Genomic DNA, 18,153 nt, shown 5'->3' with positions numbered 1-18,153 from the left:
GCTTTGTTGAAAACAAGTTGAAGTTCATATTCACTGGAACTCTTTTAAATATCAAAATTTTTGTTTTAGATTTTTGGTTTCTTGTTATTGGTTACTGAATTTACCATAAAAGCACAGAGGTGTATTAAATGGGAGCAAACATTAGCATGCTGATTTCTTTTTGAAAACCCCAACTAATCTTGTTCTGTGTAATACATATTTGAACCCATTTTATTGTTGTAGTAAATATTCTTTACTTTAGGATGTTTTTTTCTCTGTTTCCATCACAGGTTGTCCCATGCTCAAAGGTCTGCAGTAAAAGTCCTCCGAAGAATGCAGTACTTTGTGGCAAGGAGGAAATTTCAGGTAAGGAAAATCCTGAGAGGGAAACCTGGCTGGAAAGCTTAAGTGAAAAGTAACGGATAAGGAAGAAGGAAGATTTGAGTGAAAACAGTTTATGTGTGTGTGTGTGTGTGTGTGTGTGTGTGTGTGTGTGTGTGTGTGTGTGTGTGTGTGTGTGTGTGTGTGTGTGTGTGTGTGTGTGTGTGAGTGAGTGGGGGGGGCCCAAAATGTGTGAGGTTGAAAATATTAACCTGCACATTTGACCTTGTGGTCACTTCAGTTCAGTCAAATGTTTCCATTTCCCTATTCGGTCACATTCTAGAATTCTAGAACAGTGTAGATAAAATCTAAAATTTGCCAAACTTACACTCCTACACTGAACAAAGCTGCAATGGTGAATTTGGAAAGCAAAATGGATTTTTCCATGCCTCTTAACAAAGTGCTAACATAGTATAGCTATACATATTTTGTGGAGAATAAAATAAAAGGAAAAGAAGTGGTTCTTTCGCATTTGCCTAGAAACATCCGCCAATAACATGTTTTGGACCATTAGCAACTATTAGGTCCTCCACTCATCACACACTCGCGTATTTACCAACAGATGATCACTGGTGTGAGAGGTTATGGTCTCAGAGGAGGAGAAACAGCCAGCTTCTACTTCAACTTTAGGACAAACTACCTGAGTCCCATAAAGAAAAACACCATTTGGAGAGGACAACAAAATGTGTCTGGACCTAGAAAACAGCGACTGGTGTTTAGCACAGTCTTGTTTCCTCTGGTATTGCGGGTGTTCGGTTCCGACAGAAGCGTCTCAGTAAAGATACCCGAGGGGAGGGGGTGAGAGTTCCGTGGCCGTGTTTGCATCCAATACCTAGAGAAGCCAGCAAAAAATGTGCCAAAGTGTAACAAAACATACTGCAATGATCGAGATGCTAAGGTAATTAGATTTATACTAAATAATCTTCTTAATGGTTCCACAAAAACAGGTTCCTTCAATGTTTCTGAGTGCCCTTCATGTTTTCAATTACTCCATAAGTGATCTCAGCTGCTCAGACTTAACTGTGTCTACCAGCGAGACCCTAAAGGGTTCATTGGGTTCATTCCAAAACCCCTTGTATCAACGTCATACTAAACAAAGCTGTGAAAAGGCCTTAACACGATTGCTCTCTTCATGACCATGTGCTTTTTTTTGGTGCGCTCGCACACACGCAAACACACACACACACACACAAACACACATGCACACATGCACACAAAACACACATTGAGCCAACAATGAACCCTTTGCACCCAAGGGGGTTGGGGATGTTTTCGGGGGACCAAGCTATAGAGGTTGTGATTGACAATGGCTTTTGTGTCCCACCATGTGTGTGTGTTTTTCTTGTGTGTGTCTATGTGCATGGATCCACAGGAAGCCCGGAAGCCCTACGATGTGCGAGACGTGATCGAGCAGTATTCCCAGGGTCACCTCAACATGATGGTTCGCATCAAGGAGCTGCAGAGAAGGTGATAGTTCTGCCTTTCTTTTGGGGCTTTCTTCTCTTCACGCCATTTTCTATTATTGCTCAGATTATTTATGTTCGAAATAAATTCTAAAAGGGGGCAATTCACAGCCAGAAATAAAGCAAAACCAATGTTCAAGCTACACAACAGACTCATTATAATGACCATCTACCTAATCTGGTGTCAAAAAGATCATAAATAACACTTTGCGGTGGAAGCAATGGTTCATGGAAGTCTACAACAGTAACTTTCTGCAGCAGCTAGCTCTGCCATGCTAATACAACTATTAGGCATGTGGTTGAATAAACAAAGAGTCTTAGAATCTTCTGCCTAATCATTTTAAAGACCAAGCCGTTGATATTCTATAATTAATAGATTATCACAGCTATGGGTCACAATAAAGATAAATAGCTCTTAAGCAATTTATTTAATCCAATTTACCCTCTATTGATGGTATTGGATGTATTTGTTCTGTCTGCCTCTAAAACAGCGTAACAAGGACTACAATATCTAAAAAATAGTTTTCAGCACATTGGCTTCTGAAATCTTTTTGTTTCACCTCATGTTTGAACAAACCCAGCACCTGCCTGTTTGGTTTAATAGTGGGGTTTTTATATTGTGAGAAATTAAACAATTGTGTTTTCAAAAAGTTAAGGAAATTTTGATCCCATTGCAGAGCATGCTTTAGGACTTGGTGTCAAAACCTTTGTTAGCAGTCACAAAGGTCAGATGTGTCTTCTACACGATGTGCAGACATCTCAAGGGGGTTTAGTCCTACTTCTTTTTACTGTTTCTCTCAAAGTCATGATTTTGCCATGCTGATGTTTGGCAACTCAAACCTTTAACTCCATCCATAGACTTTCTATGGGATTATGGTCTGAAGACTGACAGTCTCTCCAAGTCTTCAGTATCTTCTTGTTCTTTTTCCTCTGGTAACTTGACCATGTGTTTTTGATCATTGTCATATTGAAAATCATTGTCAACTTTCCAAATAAGCCTACTGCTGAAATAACAGAGTGATCGTTTCTAGTGGGCTAACTTGCAAATTCAAATCATTTCCCCCCTCTAGTTATACGTTGCTGTCATACATTCCCTATAAAGTACCACAGCGTATCATATTTAGTTGAATATCGTGTGCTCTCTGCGTTATATCTGCTTTTCTCCTCCCCTCAGGCTGGACGGCACCCTGGGGAAACCGGGAATGTTTCTTCCAGGTAAAAACACAAAGTCTCCATCTGATAGATAGCCATCAGTCTCCACTCCACCTCCATGTTTACACATCATGCATGCACAAGACAAAGCACTGAAGTAAAGACAGTTCCCTGGTGTTTGTGCATGCGTGTTTCTGTGATTATGTGAATTTTTGCTAAACGGCGTGCAGACATATTTTGGCACTTTTGCTGTTTGACACACGTTTTTTTTTTTTTTTTTTTTTTGTTTAAATCAAACCGATTCTTCTTATGCCACTGTACTTTGGTCAAATTAAAAGAAAAATACTCGCATCATAAAACATTTCATCACTTGGCAGTGATGAAACAAAAATAACTGTCTCTCCAAACAAAAGCAAAGTGTTGACATGAACAAGATGTAAAGCTGAATGAATGAAGGTAAAAACTGACATTCAGTCCAAATGTTCGTTCATCTGGGTGGACTTTTCATTACAGCTGCTGTCATTTTATCCATTAATTGATGATTTGGGGATTTTATGTCAACAGAAAGTGTTTGTTATAATTTCAAATGCTTGCTTGTGTGTAAGGATATTTGTTTCTTTTTTTATAAATTCACTAGGAAAGGGAGAAGATAAAGAATTCCCAACTATTGGAGCAAGACTGATCAGACTAGAAGATAAGGTAGGTACACCCAAGACTCTCTTTCTCTTTGTGTGTGTGTGTGTGTGTGTGTGTGTGTGTGTGTGTGTGTGTGTGTGTGTGTGTGTGTGTGTGTGTGTGTGTGTGTGTGTGTGTGTGTGTGTGTGTGTGTGTGTGTGTGATGACTGTCACTGTGGCTGGACTCGCTTCATTTGTGCCGAACATGCACTCCCCCTGTGTCTTATCAGCAGTGATCCAGAGGTATGTTTAGGCTCTGCACCTTTTTTTCTTCATTATGTTTTCCTTTCTAAGCTTTCTGGATAGTGTTACATATTTTTTTCATCCCAGGCAGGGTGCTGGGATTTACGCGGTGAGACATTGCCAGTTGGCAGCAGCTGTGTGATGAAATCTGAGGAGTGAAAATTTTGACAAAAATTTTTTATTTAGTTTTAGTCTTTTGACTAAAATTCTTTTCAATTTTTGTCACTTTTCAGTCGTCCAATTTGTTTTAGTGTTAGTCTTATTTTAGTCGACTAAAGCAAATGTATTTTACTTCTGATGCATAACTTTCAACTTGCGTAAAGAAAATGGACATCAAGCAACGTGGATTCTGTACCTCTCCTTCTTCCTCCAGACTCTGGGACCTTGGTTTTGAAGGAAAACGCAAAATTTACTTTCATCAGAGAACATAACCCCTGAGCAGCAGTCCAGTCCATTTTGTCTTTAGCCCAGGTGAGACGCTTCTTCTTCTGACGCTGTCTCTTGTTCAAGAGTGGCTTGACACAAGGAATGAGACAGCTGAAAACCACGTCTTGCATTCATTTGTGAACGGTGGTTCTTGAAGCACTGACTCCACAGAACGCGTAGACGGTCTGGCCGCTGCCACGGGTCGCCTCCCGTGTGTCAGGTAATAAAAGCGACAGCGACGAATTTCGCTGATCGCGGTCGTTTGTCGCCTCCCGTGTGTCGAGCCCATGAATGAGAACACCCTCTTTAAAATCAGGAGACACACTTGGTCATTCAATCATCTTCACCCTGTTCTTCTTCAGAAGTGCAACAGTAGCTTTAGATGTGTGTCTTGGATCGTTATCGTGTTAGAAAAGTGCACGATGACCAAGTGAATGGAGTGATGGCAGCGTCTTCCCCTTCAGTATAGAGCAGGACATTGTTGAGTTCATGATACCATCAATGAAAAGCAGCTCCACAACACCAGCAGCACTCATGTAGCCCCACGTAAGCACACTGCCACCACTGTGTTTCGATGTAGGCACCATGCATTTCTCTTTGAGAACTTCACCTTTACGATGCAGCACAGTATTGATACCATTAGTTCCAAAAACAGAGATCTTTGTCTCATCACTCCAGAGTCTACAGTCCCAGTAGTCTTCATCTCTTTCAGCATGGGTCCTAGAAAATCCTAGGGGTGCTTTTTTGTGCATGGGCTTTAGGAGAGGCTTCCTTCGTGGACAATACCCATGCATGCCGTTACTCTACTGTACAGTGTGCGCCATATGGTGTCACGGAAACGGTCACTCCAGTTTGGCTTGATTTTCTTCAACCCTTTATCAGAAGACACTCCTGTCTAGATGTTAACTTCGGTGGACGGCCTGGAAATCTCTGATGGTTGCACTTCCATCTTTCTTAAAAGTTTGGATCAGGTTTGCTACAGTATTCTAACTTATATATGTGAAGCTTTGCGGATCTTCTTGCAGCCCTCACCTTTTTATGTAAAGAAATGATTCCTTTCTCAGATTTTGTGACATTTCTCTTCCATGTGGAGCCATTACTGAATGAAATGGGAAGGGCTTCTCTTTGTTAAGTAAGGCCCTTTAATAGTCACCTGTCTGCTGGACTCCTCTTAAATTTATCTTTAACCCTCCTGTGGTTGGATGCATGTTAACTGGAATCTTGTAGTCTCAAGTGTGGCTTTTCTCCTAAGACTATAATTGGGGTCTACTCATTTTTGCAACATGGGCTTGAAAGGATTTGTTAGGAAAATCACTTGTTTGTGTGTGAAAATGAATAAACCTTGTTGGCCATCAATGATAAACATTTGTGGGAATGTCTTGTAGTATGGTAAAAACTAAGAAAAGTTGATTCTGAAAGGAAACTAAAGGTTTTCTGACAAATGTGTACTCATTTATGCTGAGCACTGTATACTTTTTTCTACCACATTTTATCTTTCCCTTCACCTCTCTATTAATATGCTTGGACACGGAGCTCTGTGAACAGACAGCCTCTATCAATGCCCAATTGTGTTTTGCCCTCCTTGTGTAACGCGTCAACGGTCGTCTTTGGACAACTGTCAAGTCAGCAGTCTTCCCCGTGATTATGTAGCTTACGGAACTAGACTGAGAGACCATTTAAAGGCTTTTGCAGGTATTTTGAGTTAATTGGCTGATTAGACTGTGGCACCAGGGACCTTCAATATTGAACCTTTTCACAATATTCTAATATTCTGAGATCCTGAATCTGAGATTTTCATTAGTTGTCAGTTATAATTATCAGAAAGAAAGAAATAAACGTTTGGAATATATCAGTCTGTGTAAGGAAAAAAATCTGAAATGCATGTGTCAATTATTGAATGGAATTACTGAAATAAATCAACTTTGTCATGACATTCACATTTTATAACCAGCACCTGTAGATGATGATGGCCAATAACGCAGTGATCCCAGAAGGAACAGGGAGGGACAGATGTTGTAATGTTCATTAATAATATTACAGTAACATGTTTTTCTAATATCCTGCAGCCTTATGGCAAATGTTTAGGTTCTCTGGCACATTTGTTATTGAACTTTTTTTATCTATACATTGATGTGAAGTTGTTTTCACATGTACACAGTTGCTTTACAATAGAACAATGCATTCTGCAGCCACTCATTCTCCATTCATGTGAGCCAACTCAGGATTTCCCTCACTCGCCTGAATATTTACTTTACCACGTCTATGTGCTCATTAACGCTGCTGTTTGCATGCGTTAGTCATTCTCAGACCTCTTTGTTTCAGAGAGAGGAGTAATGATCTTGAACCAATGTAAGCCTGAAGACCTCCCTCTGAGACTGAAGCACGGCCCACTGGCTTCAAGCTGTGGTCTGCTGATTTCAAACTGCAGAAGAAATGTCTATCCTAGGTGATATTGTTTCTCTTTCTCTATTTGCGTTCTTAACACTGTCTTTGTTATAAAGGCAATTAACTAGGGGCAAGTACATTTTGGAAACAAATCATTGTAGCCCTGAAGACTTTTTTTTTTCATAAAATAAGTAAACCCTTTTTTTTTCTCTATAAATCAATAAATTGCACTGACGCAACAAGCACTTTCACATAGTGCAGCACCACAACGGCTGCAAAGGGCTGTCACTTTGAGTCACAAATCCTTCATAATTACTACTTCTCTTGCTCGGGTACCCACCCACTACCTGTTCTTACTTTGTGCTAGCATGCATATCTTGTTTTGATGGTTCTGGCAGTGTCCAAAAAGATCACCGTGTTGAGGCATAAAGGTGTCCATATGTGCTCTTGGCACCAGGATACCTTAGGCCAGAGCTCGATGATCAACTTTGTTGTCGTTTTGTCTGATTTGTGGCTGCATGTCTTAGACACTCAGTTGAAAAGAGAGGTGGAGCTGTCAACTGACCAATGATGGTGGTGAGATGGCTTCGATGTTGGGGGAGGATGCAGTCAGACCTGGCAGGCCCAAAGGTGTTGTAAGGGTCTGGCAAAGTCTCGTCAGAAGGAGTTTCAAATCCCACCTCTGACAGAACTTCCAAAATATTCCGTGGGAGGCGGGGGATATTAAGGCCAAATGGGCCCTTTTCCATGACTCCATTGTTGAAGCGGCCGACCAGAGCTGTGGCCGAAGGGCCGTTGGTGCCTGTCCTGGTGACAACCCCCAAACCTGCTGATAGACACCGGCAGTTAGGGATGCTGTCAAGTTGAAGGAAGGGTACCATCAAATATTTTTGGCCTGTTGGACTCCAGAGGCAGCTGATAAGTACCAGCAGTCTAAGCAGAATGCGGCTGTGGTGGTCGGGGAGGCAAAAACCCAGGTGTGAGAGGAGTTCGGTGAGACCATGGAGCAAGACTTCCATATGGCTTTGAGGAGATTCTGATCCACCATCCGAAACCTCCCGGGAGAAAGCAGTGTGATACCAGCACTGGTTATAGTGAGGACGGTGTGCTGCTGACCTCGAATTGAGACATTGTGGATCAGTGGGCAGAGTACTTCAAAGACCTCCTCAATTCTATTGCACGTCTCTCAGTGAGTCTGTGGACTTTGGGTTGTTCTCTCTAATCTCTGGGCTGAGGTCACTGAGGTTGTCAAAATGGTCCTTGGTGGCAACGTTCCAGGGGTGGATGAGATCCGCCTGGAGTTCCTTAAGTTTCTGGATGTTGTAGGGCTGTGTTGGCTGATGTGGCTCTGTATCAACACGTGGACATCGGGGGCAGTCCCACTGGACTGGCAGACCAGGGTGGTGGTCCCCCCCATTTAAAAAGGGGGACCACAGGGTGTCACACTGAGCCTCCCTGGTAAGGTTTATTCAGGGTTTCTCGAGGGAAGGGTCTGTCGGATTGTCGAACCTCAGATTCAGGAGGAGCAATGTAGTTTTCATCCTGGCCGTGGAACACTGGACCAGCTCTGTACCCTTAGGGGAATCCTGGAGAGTGCATAGGAGTTTGCCCAACCTATCTACATGTGTTTTGTGGATTTGGAGGAAGGCATTCAACCGTGTCCATCGGGGGGCCCTGCGGGGGGTATTCTGGGAGTATAGGGTACCAGGCCCTTTGACATGGGCTGTTAGGCCCATGTATGACTGATGTCAGAGCTTGGTCTGCATTTTTGGCAGTAAGTTGAGCTTGTTTCTGGTAAGAGTTGGACTCAGCCATGGCTGCCCTTTATTACCGATTCTGTTCATACCTTTTATGGGCAGGATTTTTAGGAGCAGCGACGGTGTTGAGGGGATCTATTTTGGTAATCTAAAGATCACGTCTCTGCTTTTTGCAGATGAAATGGTCCCGTTGGCTTCATCAGACAGGGGATCTCCTACAAGTAGCTATTGGCCTTGCAGCAAACTTCTTCTTGCAGTAATCTGAAATTATTTTCTTCAAATAGCATGCCGAACTTTAGCCTACCTGCCGAGCAGAACACCTGCGACAGAGGCGTCTGTGGGGAGCCCAACCTTTGCTTTGAACAGCAAGTGAAAATTACCCAACAACAAGCACGTATGACGACGGCCTTATGTGAATGGTTCACCAGAAAGATTGACAGTTATGTGGACCAGTGGTTCAGATGATCCACCCAGAAGAAAAAGATCCTCTGCGATACCTTTAATTTAAACTTTAAATGATAAATGATAAACGACCTGCACTTGTATAGTGCCTCTCAGAGTAAGGACTCCAAAGCGCTTTACACTACAGTGCATCATTCATCCATTCACGCACACATTCACACACTGATGGTGATGAGCTACGATGTAGCCACAGCTTCCCTGGGGCGCACTGACAGAGGCAAGGCTGCCAAGCACACCGCCACCGGTCCCTCCGACCACCACCAGCAGGCAAGGTGGGTTAAGTGTCTTGCCCAAGGACACAACAGCAGAATTCTCTGTCCGGAGCCGGGATTGAACCTGCAACCATCCGATTACCAGGCAATCCGCTCTACCTGTTGAGCTACTCCTGCCCCATTTATCATTTATTGATGAAAATAAATAATATAAAAAAGCGAAAAAAAAACAAATTAAAACAGTTTTTCTTTGCAAATGTTCAGCTGCGTTTTTCTGCTTCCTTCTGTATGTTGCTTCTAAAGGTCCATCTAAAAACCTAGAAAACCTTAAGGCTGACAGCTGAATCAGATTTGGTGTGTGTGAGTACGTGTGTGCGTACGTGTGTGTTCCCATGCCTATCTTGGTACTCACTCTTGGTTAGGCTCCAGCTTTTTTTCTCCCCTCTCTCTGGAGAAATACTGACTTTCTCCTCCTACCTCCCTGTAAAACAGCAGATTTAACATCTTCCTAATGCTCCAGCTGAGTAAAATAGAGTCATTTTCCTGCCCAACTTTTGTCTACAGATCAGTTGCAAATTAATTTATCTTCTATGAGCAGAAGGGCGTCCGGGCCTTCCATGCCCAGTAAAGAGTTAGACATTGATTCATCACATGTGGGACAAAGACACATACAGATGAGCACACAAGCACTCACACTCAAATGAACATTGAGCTGATTAATCACCGACACGTCAAGCCTCACACTCTCAAGATTGAATTCTCGGAGAGTAGCTAGGAAACAAAGATGGATGGCACTCTGTGACACGGTGTTATCTCTCTGCCAGGCACACTCAATGAAACATATCTAAATGACAAGCTTAAACAGTGTCTGGGCTGTCAGGTGTGTGTGTGTGTGTGTGTGTGTGTGTGTGTGTGTGTGTGTGTGTGTGTGTGTGTGTGTGTGTGTGTGTGTGTGTGTGTGTGTGTGTGTGTGTGTGTGTGTGTGTGGAGGGGGGGGTCATGATGTAGGGGTTTCTGCTGCATTTCTGCCTCTTGTTTTTAAAAGAAATGAGTCATTTGTAAAAACAATGTGAAAGTCTGAAACCCTAACTGTGTGATGTTTGTAATGTTTGGATGAAGTGTTGATTTAAATATGTGTGTTTGAAGTGTGTGTCAGAGTGAGTGAGCAACTTCAAATGAGTGTGTAGAGCTGAGGGTTGCAGCCTTTAATTAAATAGGAGGTGGTGTTTACTTTGTGTCAAGTCAGATGTTCATTACAGGGTATGTAAAAAAATATTTATTCACGCTAAATGCATAAATGCCCAACCCTAACACTGAAGAGAAACGCTTAAATGAATACATAGACCTAGTTTTTTGACTAGTAATAAATCGTTCATGGTAGTTTTTTTTTTCATATTTCTTATAAATTGTGACTATATTGCATGCATACATAATTGTGGATTTCTATGCACTAGAAAACTTATACTCCTAGAAAATGTAGTAAATTTTCATTTAGATGAAATATTGTAATTCCATTTAATTAGTCTGGGTCAATATTTTTTCGAACTTTAAAACTTGAAACATAAAATGACAATCTGAAAATTCTCTCTTTCAAACGATCTATCTATTTATTTGCTAATGTAAAGAAAACAGTTAATTAATTATTGAAAATATTAAATATGCAATATTACTTATTGTTACTATTACTTATTATTAATTTAATCAACTTCCCCCTGGGAGTAATAAAGTATTTTTGAATAGAATAGAATACAACAGTAATGACATACAATCAAGTGGCTTTTAGTGACTTTTCGTGGTTTGCTCGCAGGTTAGTCTGTGTGGAAAAAAACACAGGAAAACACTACAAGTACAAACTCATTAGGCTATTTAAAGACCATGTTCATTCAATTTTTTTCTGTACATTAGCATTAGTACACCTCACTTCTGATTGGCTAACAGCAACACGACTCCACTGCTGACTCTCTTTGCTTTACAACATTGATGTATTTTCTCCATAAATAACACGAGCCTGAAGGAGTTCTGCCATGTGGTGTAGTTGCCAATGCTACCTGCTAGCTTATACTAGTCAAGACGCCCTCTGTTATCTCCTGGACCCTAAGCCAACAACAGCCTTCCCCATTCACAAGCCAATATGATTGACTCCATGCATGCTAATTTTCAGTGACATAAATCTGTCAGGCTTTTCTAAGCCAAGCGTTTTCCCGTCTAGTTTCTATCAGCAGCAAATGCAGAACATAGGTGTAGAGGTCGATTTTCACCTTTAGCCTGCACGTGAACCTCAGAGGGACTGATCATATTTCAAAAATAGCAAGTAAAAAACACTTTCTCTGTGAACCTGGACTTCAAAGAAAACAGCAACCAATGTTGCAGACGCGCTGTTAGCTCATCAGTCCTGTTGAATGGAAACTGTCTTTCTCTGAACAAAGGCTGTTCCCAAAGCCAACATTAAGACAGTACTCGTTTTTATGTTCTACACAGAAACACACTTCAAACTGGAAAGTTTTCTCTTTAAATGGGTTGGACAAACACATCTTCTAACAACATAAATGTCTAAATCCATTTAATTGTGTAGAAATGTTTTCACTTAAAGTTCCTGCTTCTTTAGTCTACAGCGTGACTGCATTTCATCAACATTAAACATTCTTCTGTCAATTTCAGACATGATAAAACCGTGCAGTTGTCTCGTTCAGCACCATTCAGCCATGTAAGATTCCCTAGAGTTGTGTTTAGAACTTTCTGTGTAAATCCATCAGTGGTTTTTAAGAAAGCATGCAGCAATGTGCCCTCCAGGCAGGCTCAGACGTAACACTGCTCAAGACACCCATGGTTGACCTCAACCTGCTATATTAGGACATTTATCCAAGGCTGTGTATGTCTCGCTCACATCGGATGAATGTGTGTGAGGCACACACACACGAAAAAATAAAATAACTGTGCTCTGACTTTAATAGCATCCCAATTAGGTAAGTATGTTGTAAATTACAGCAAGGCCAAATACTGCAAATACTTGAAGGACAAGACAGAGAGTCGTGTTTGTTAAGAGTCTGTGAGGACTGAGGGGGGCAGTGTGTGTGTGTGTGTGTGTGTGTGTGTGTGTGTGTGTGTGTGTGTGTGTGTGTGTGTGTGTGTGTGTGTGTGTGGACTGGTTATATACAAAGTCACTGTAGAGCTTTTTGAGACAAGGACCCTGGAGCTGTACACACACACACACACACACACACACACACACACACACACACACACACACACACACACACTTGTCCCTTCAGCAGATTCCAAGTTGGGCTTTCAGGTTTCCACTCGTATTTTTAATACAAGATCAATTCCAAAAGAATTTACCCAGGCCCTAAAACCACTTGAGGTTGTTTACCATTTGTTGCTTTTTCCACACTGGAAGAACAGCGTCCATTTATATTTACCACAACTGCATTTAATATGTCTTGTTAGCTTCTGCTCTATTTGGCTCAATAAGGACAATTTTGTGATGTGATGGGCTGTGATTGATCAGGCAAATGACATCACTGATTGCCCAAGCAAACACCAATTTGGCATCCAGGTTAACAAAGCTGCACCTGTCGGCCACTCCATTGGTACTCATGCTTATTTACTTAACATAGATATGGATTTATTTCTAGTTGACTTGATAGTCCTGTTTATTTTTCTTATTTTAACCCTCTCAGGCTCAAAATACGTTTTGATAAAAGGATGAACAACTAAGTCCTTCAGGGGTACTTCTGAGTTAAAAAATGCTTATTAAATACGTATGTGGAGTAACCAGGTAGGTAGGTTTTAATGCTGCAAATCTGCAATGCCTGCCTACAGAGGGTTAAAGTGCTATACAAGTAAACCTGATTTCATCTGATTTGATATCAAATCAGCCAGTCACATGGCAGCAGCTTTCAAAGTTGCAAAGATGGCCGGAGTTCAAACTGAGCATCAAAACAGAAAAAAGGCTGGTACTTTGTTCAGATGGCGTGAGATTTCAGAAACCATGGCTCTACTGGCATTTTCAGCCACAACATTTTTGGGATGTGCAGAGAGTGCTCTGGAGTTGCGTGGATGAAAAAGTCTTTTTGGTGTCAGAGGTCAGATGAGAGTGAGTTCTGCTACATCTTTCAGATGGTTGAGTCAGAATTTGGTGACACCACGTCACAAAGCTGTCATCTCAAACTGGTTTCTTCAACCTCTCCAACGGCCTCCGCAGTCACCAGATCGTATTCTGGTCCAGAACCTTGAGGATATAGAGGAACAGGAGGTTCAGCTGACACATCTGCAGCAGCTGTGTGATGCCATCGTGTTATTTGAACTGCAATAATGTATTTATCTTTGAACTTATTCAGAAAAAAGTAGACCCATCTGTTTCCCCTTTCTTTACATCTCCTGCCAAATGTGCCAAAGTCCTATAAACCCAAAGATCCACAAGTTGAAGGTCACGTGTTGAAGTTTATGTGGTGATGTGAGAGTAAACACATACTGTAGGTCCCATACCTGGTCTATGAAGGAGGGAATCGTCTCCTTAACCTCAGTGTATACATTTGTAAGCTCTAAAGCAGCAGAGGACATATTGTTATTACATATAAGGCCTCAGTAAAAAAGATAATTCATTGTTTGCAAACCTTTATCTACGTGCAACCTCATGCAGGTTTCCTTCATGTTGGCATATGGAAACATTTTGTTTTTGGGTCTTAGAATCAAAGATGTAAATACAACACCAAGACTCTAATTGCTTCCTACTGTTCGTGGGATTTTTTTCCACTGAGATTAATCCGTTGCATTTTGTAGAAATAGAGCTGAATGCAACAATTTGTTCTCTTCCATTGGATCTCTGCTGCCAGTGTATTAATGTTTACTGCTAAAGTCTCACCAGCAAGGCACCCCATCTCCGCTTGTATGCTGTTCTCTTCTCTGTCTTTCTAATGCCGCTCCTCGCTCTCTGTGTGTTTTTGAAAGGACATCACTTTGTCTTTCTCCAAATTCCAATTTGCTCCTATTTCCCAGCACTCCTCTGCCCTGAGAGTACCCTGTTGTTTAGCTGTGTTTTGATATATGTGTGTTTGGCCACTATGCGCTCAGTGGGGAACTGGACTGACCAGACCGGTCTAAACAAAGAGAGGAAACTTGGCAAAGGAAGCACATCCACACACACTCCCTCTATCTCACACACACACACACACACACACACACACACACACACACACACACACACACACACACACACACACACACACACACACACACACACACACACACACACACACACACACACATTCTCAATGCTTCGACTGGTGCTGCAGACAAGCTTTTGCAGAATCTTCTTGCATGTTCGTACAAGGCCGGCGATGGCTTCACAACACAATCACCCAGCATAAAGCTCGCCCTGTTTTTCTTTTCTGATTAAATCTGGTTCTTTGAATTTTTCTCCTACAGTGATCTCCCTGTGCTGATTGCACGTCTGCTAGTAGAAGATGCATCTGCACACACCTGCCCTAGTATCACTGTGGCATTGTGGGGAAACATCCACTGGGGATCAAAAAAAACACCAGCACCTTGTTTTCAGGATGCTTGCATCTGCATACGTACACAAGCAAACAGGTTAGCATTATACAGTGGAGTCCTCAGCCTATTAGTGAATTTGTGAATCAGTGAAAAGTGAATTCCCCCACTGTGGGATCAATAGTCTATTCTATTCTACTCGATTCTAGTAACCTCCTCCCCTTTGTCAAATATGCGAGGACTCTCTTCTATTTGAGTGGCCTCTTTAATCTGTTTACACTGTTCTATTCATCAGCACTAAGTAGTGTTGCAGAAATGTTGCACCCTCCATAACATAGACATAGCCCACATACAGTATCACCATCCAGGGCTTCTTTCAGGGAACATAAACTCACCATCATAATTGTCTGTTTTAAGTGACAATATGAAAAGTATTGCAAATACTTAATGCACCCCTTTCAAAAGCAACACTGCAGTGAAATTACCTTGACTGGCTTTGTCTGAAACCGGCCTCAAATGAAAGTTAACGTAGACATTGGCATGGAGGCTGTTATGACTGACATGATCAAAACCTTGAGTTTTTGTATTTGAATATTGCTAATTCAAAGCTTTACCTCCTCTTTCTTACATGATCTGACAGCACACTGACCCCGATGATGAACACATTCAAAACCCAGAAAGTAAATAAAACTGAAGGCCTACCACGACTCAAAGGTACTCGAAGGACTAATATACTGAGATCATCAGATTTTAGGAAATAACGTGGTTATTGTGTTTGTAGTCACATAATGAAAATTACTTTTATGCATGATGTCACAAAATCTATCACTATTTATAAATGATTCATTTACTAATACATTCAAGTTGGTGGGGACATGTAAAAATGACTGAGTTGGGTCCTTTTTGAGTTTGCCAAGGTAGGTTAGCTGTGTTGACTCAGTTACCTTGACAGAGTAATCTTCTTCTTCTGATTTTACAACCATTTCTGCGGCCAGCTGCGCTTGGTTTGTATTAAAATGTAAATCCTGATTTATACTTCCCCGTGAACTTCGCTACCGAGAGATGCACATGGAGTTTCAAAAAGGTTTTCACATGCAAACTTCAGCGCAGACAGCGGAGCGTTGCAAAGCAATTGCCCACGTAGCGTTTTTCTGTGGTATCCTGCCGCCATAACGCTTATATTTTCTTTGGGGCAGCAGTAGCTCAGGTGGTAGAGTGGGTTGCCTCATGATCGGAGGGTCATGGGTTCGATTCCAGCTCCCGCCAGGGGTATCTGCTGTTGATTCCTTGGGCAAGACACTTCACCCAACTTGCCTGTGTTAGTGGTGGTCAGAGGGGCCGACGGCGCCAAGTGGCAGCCTCGCCTCTGTCAGACCTCCCCAGGGCGGCTGTGGCTACAAGTAGCTTACCATCACTAGCAGTGTGTGAATGTGAGAGTGTGTGGAAAGCGTCTTTGGGTGTCTAGAAAAGCGCTATATAAGTTCAATGCATTATTATTATTATTATTATTATTATTATTATTATTATATACCCGGTCCGTGATAGCGTATTTACTAATGTGTTTATATATTTCAGAGACTTGTCCTTCATTCTCCTTGACCTCTTTATGCGGTCGCCACCTTCAAACCCACGTTTTCTGTTGTTTCTGTCCACATTTGTTTTTTTGCACTCCTTCAGTCACGGGTGAATAAACCTTCATGTTTCGGACTTTTTCCACATTCTTCAATCTGTTCTGGGTCGGCCGCTAAATATCGTTTTACTTTTTAACGAGGCAACGGCGGTGCTGGCGACGAATTTACAGGAAGCAGCATCCTGACCAATCACAAGCCTGCAGTCTCCGTCACTTTCGACGGATGTTTAAAATTTTGGGCGTGTTTCCGTCAGCCTCTGTGGGCCTGTTGGAGAGCCCTTGCACCGACGCATAATGGCGTTCGTTGCGTGTCTCCGCACCAACGCAGACGGAGAAGTATAAATCAGGCTTAACTCATCACATGTGCGGCGTGTGTCACTGAGATGTAAGAAGACTGCAAATGTATCTTTGACCACGGAAAAAGAAGTGAAGGAAGTAATAATCCACAGTAACTTGTAGACGAAACTGTAATCTGATTGCTAGACTGGAAGTAATGACGTGTTAGAATACTTGTTGCTGACAAACATGGTCATGTTAGAATGACACATTTCTTAGTAAGTTACCTAGTGACCTGTTATTGTTGGCTTGGTGGCCATCTTGAGAGTTTAATCAGGTGTAGATTTACATCTAAGGACTACTTAGATCTGTCCACAAAGTAAAAAGGTTTTTCAAAATAAAATTCCAGTGATTTCCTAAACATTCCTTGCTTCTGATAAACATCAAGAACAGAAGCAAGTATTTAATGTTGTTTAATAATGTATTTTTGGCTTTTCCATCCTGCATCAGGCTGAGTTCGTTTTTCTCACATAAACACTTCCCACCGTTGATGTGGTCTCCTCTGACTTTGTGAACTCGATAGCATGCCAGCGGGTGGTGGTGTGCTGCTGAGAGCTAGATAGTGCACCAAAGGCAGAATGCCGTTTGTAGTGCAGCCCAGCGGTAAATCATGTTTCGGCAGTGTGCTGGGGATGCAGCCCCTGGCAGCTCCCAGACGTCCTTTGGCTCTGGCTCCCCTCTCTTAGCGCCACTCTCTAATTTCAGAGCCGGGACCCTGCCTACTACTGTGTCTTTACCGCATTCCCACAAACCAGAGACGGACAGTCTGCCTGCATGTCTGGCTGCTTTCTGTCCATCCCTTACCCTCTCTTTTGCTTTTTGTCTCTCTTACTCACTCAGCCTGCTGTCCCATAGTCGCTTTTTTCTAGTGGCTCTTGGTCTCGCGCTCCCAGACTTTGCCCCTCTTCTTTCCCCTGTCACTATCGTGTTCTCTGCCTTCAGGATTATAGGTCTGCAGTCTCACTCACAGCATCTAAATCATCTAGTACCCTGCCACTGTCCCACGCCAGCGGTGCCATTCCCAGTTTGCATCGTCATTTCTCTAACACCCACTGTGGGCCTGCTCGTTGGTTGTAAATGCCCCCTGCTACATTTTTATTGTAATTGCTCAACTTTCGCAGAACCCTGTGCGATATTTTTGCTCATGTATTTTATGGTCCTGGCCACATGCCCCAGCTGCTTTTGGTTGGACCTGACCACTAATGTACTTCTTCATCAGCCAGTTCATTATCAGCACAAGGTGGGAGCTTACTTTAACGGGTTATGAACGGGTCAATGTACAGTTCAGGAAACAGAGGCCTGTGTTTTATTAGGACCTACAGTCTCGCTAATTCAGTGTTAAAAACGTCTGGTGCCACCTTGGGTTTGAGTGCTATTAAATCAGTCTCCTGCATGCAACAATAAAACAGCTTTGAATAATGCCAACCTGTTTAAATGACCCCGGAGGCTTAGAGTGTAAAAGTCACTGTTATTATGTCACGCTGGTACCTGGGGAACATATAACGTCTACTGTGTACTTATGCATGACGTATTTGGGTGTTCGACTGGTGTTTCAATGA

The 18,153-nt window shown here is 42.2% G+C and overlaps 1 protein-coding gene across 1 annotated transcript in view; it reads left to right on the top strand.

The window, feature by feature from the left end:
• kcnq1.2 (potassium voltage-gated channel, KQT-like subfamily, member 1.2) overlaps positions 1 to 18,153 on the top strand; it is a 322,797-nt gene that overhangs the window by 202,702 nt on the left and 101,942 nt on the right. The window contains exons 14-17 of the mRNA XM_054733559.2: positions 270 to 345; positions 1,733 to 1,827; positions 2,998 to 3,038; positions 3,613 to 3,674. Of these exons, the coding sequence (XP_054589534.1) occupies positions 270 to 345; positions 1,733 to 1,827; positions 2,998 to 3,038; positions 3,613 to 3,674 (274 nt within the window). The remainder of the gene's footprint in view (positions 1 to 269; positions 346 to 1,732; positions 1,828 to 2,997; positions 3,039 to 3,612; positions 3,675 to 18,153) is intronic.

Source organism: Nothobranchius furzeri, chromosome 4 (assembly GCF_043380555.1).
Source record: "Nothobranchius furzeri strain GRZ-AD chromosome 4, NfurGRZ-RIMD1, whole genome shotgun sequence".
NCBI classification, from domain to species: Eukaryota; Metazoa; Chordata; class Actinopteri; order Cyprinodontiformes; family Nothobranchiidae; genus Nothobranchius; species Nothobranchius furzeri.
The sequence above is the reverse complement of the archived record's forward strand: the minus strand, read 5'-3'. Positions and strand labels throughout refer to the sequence as shown.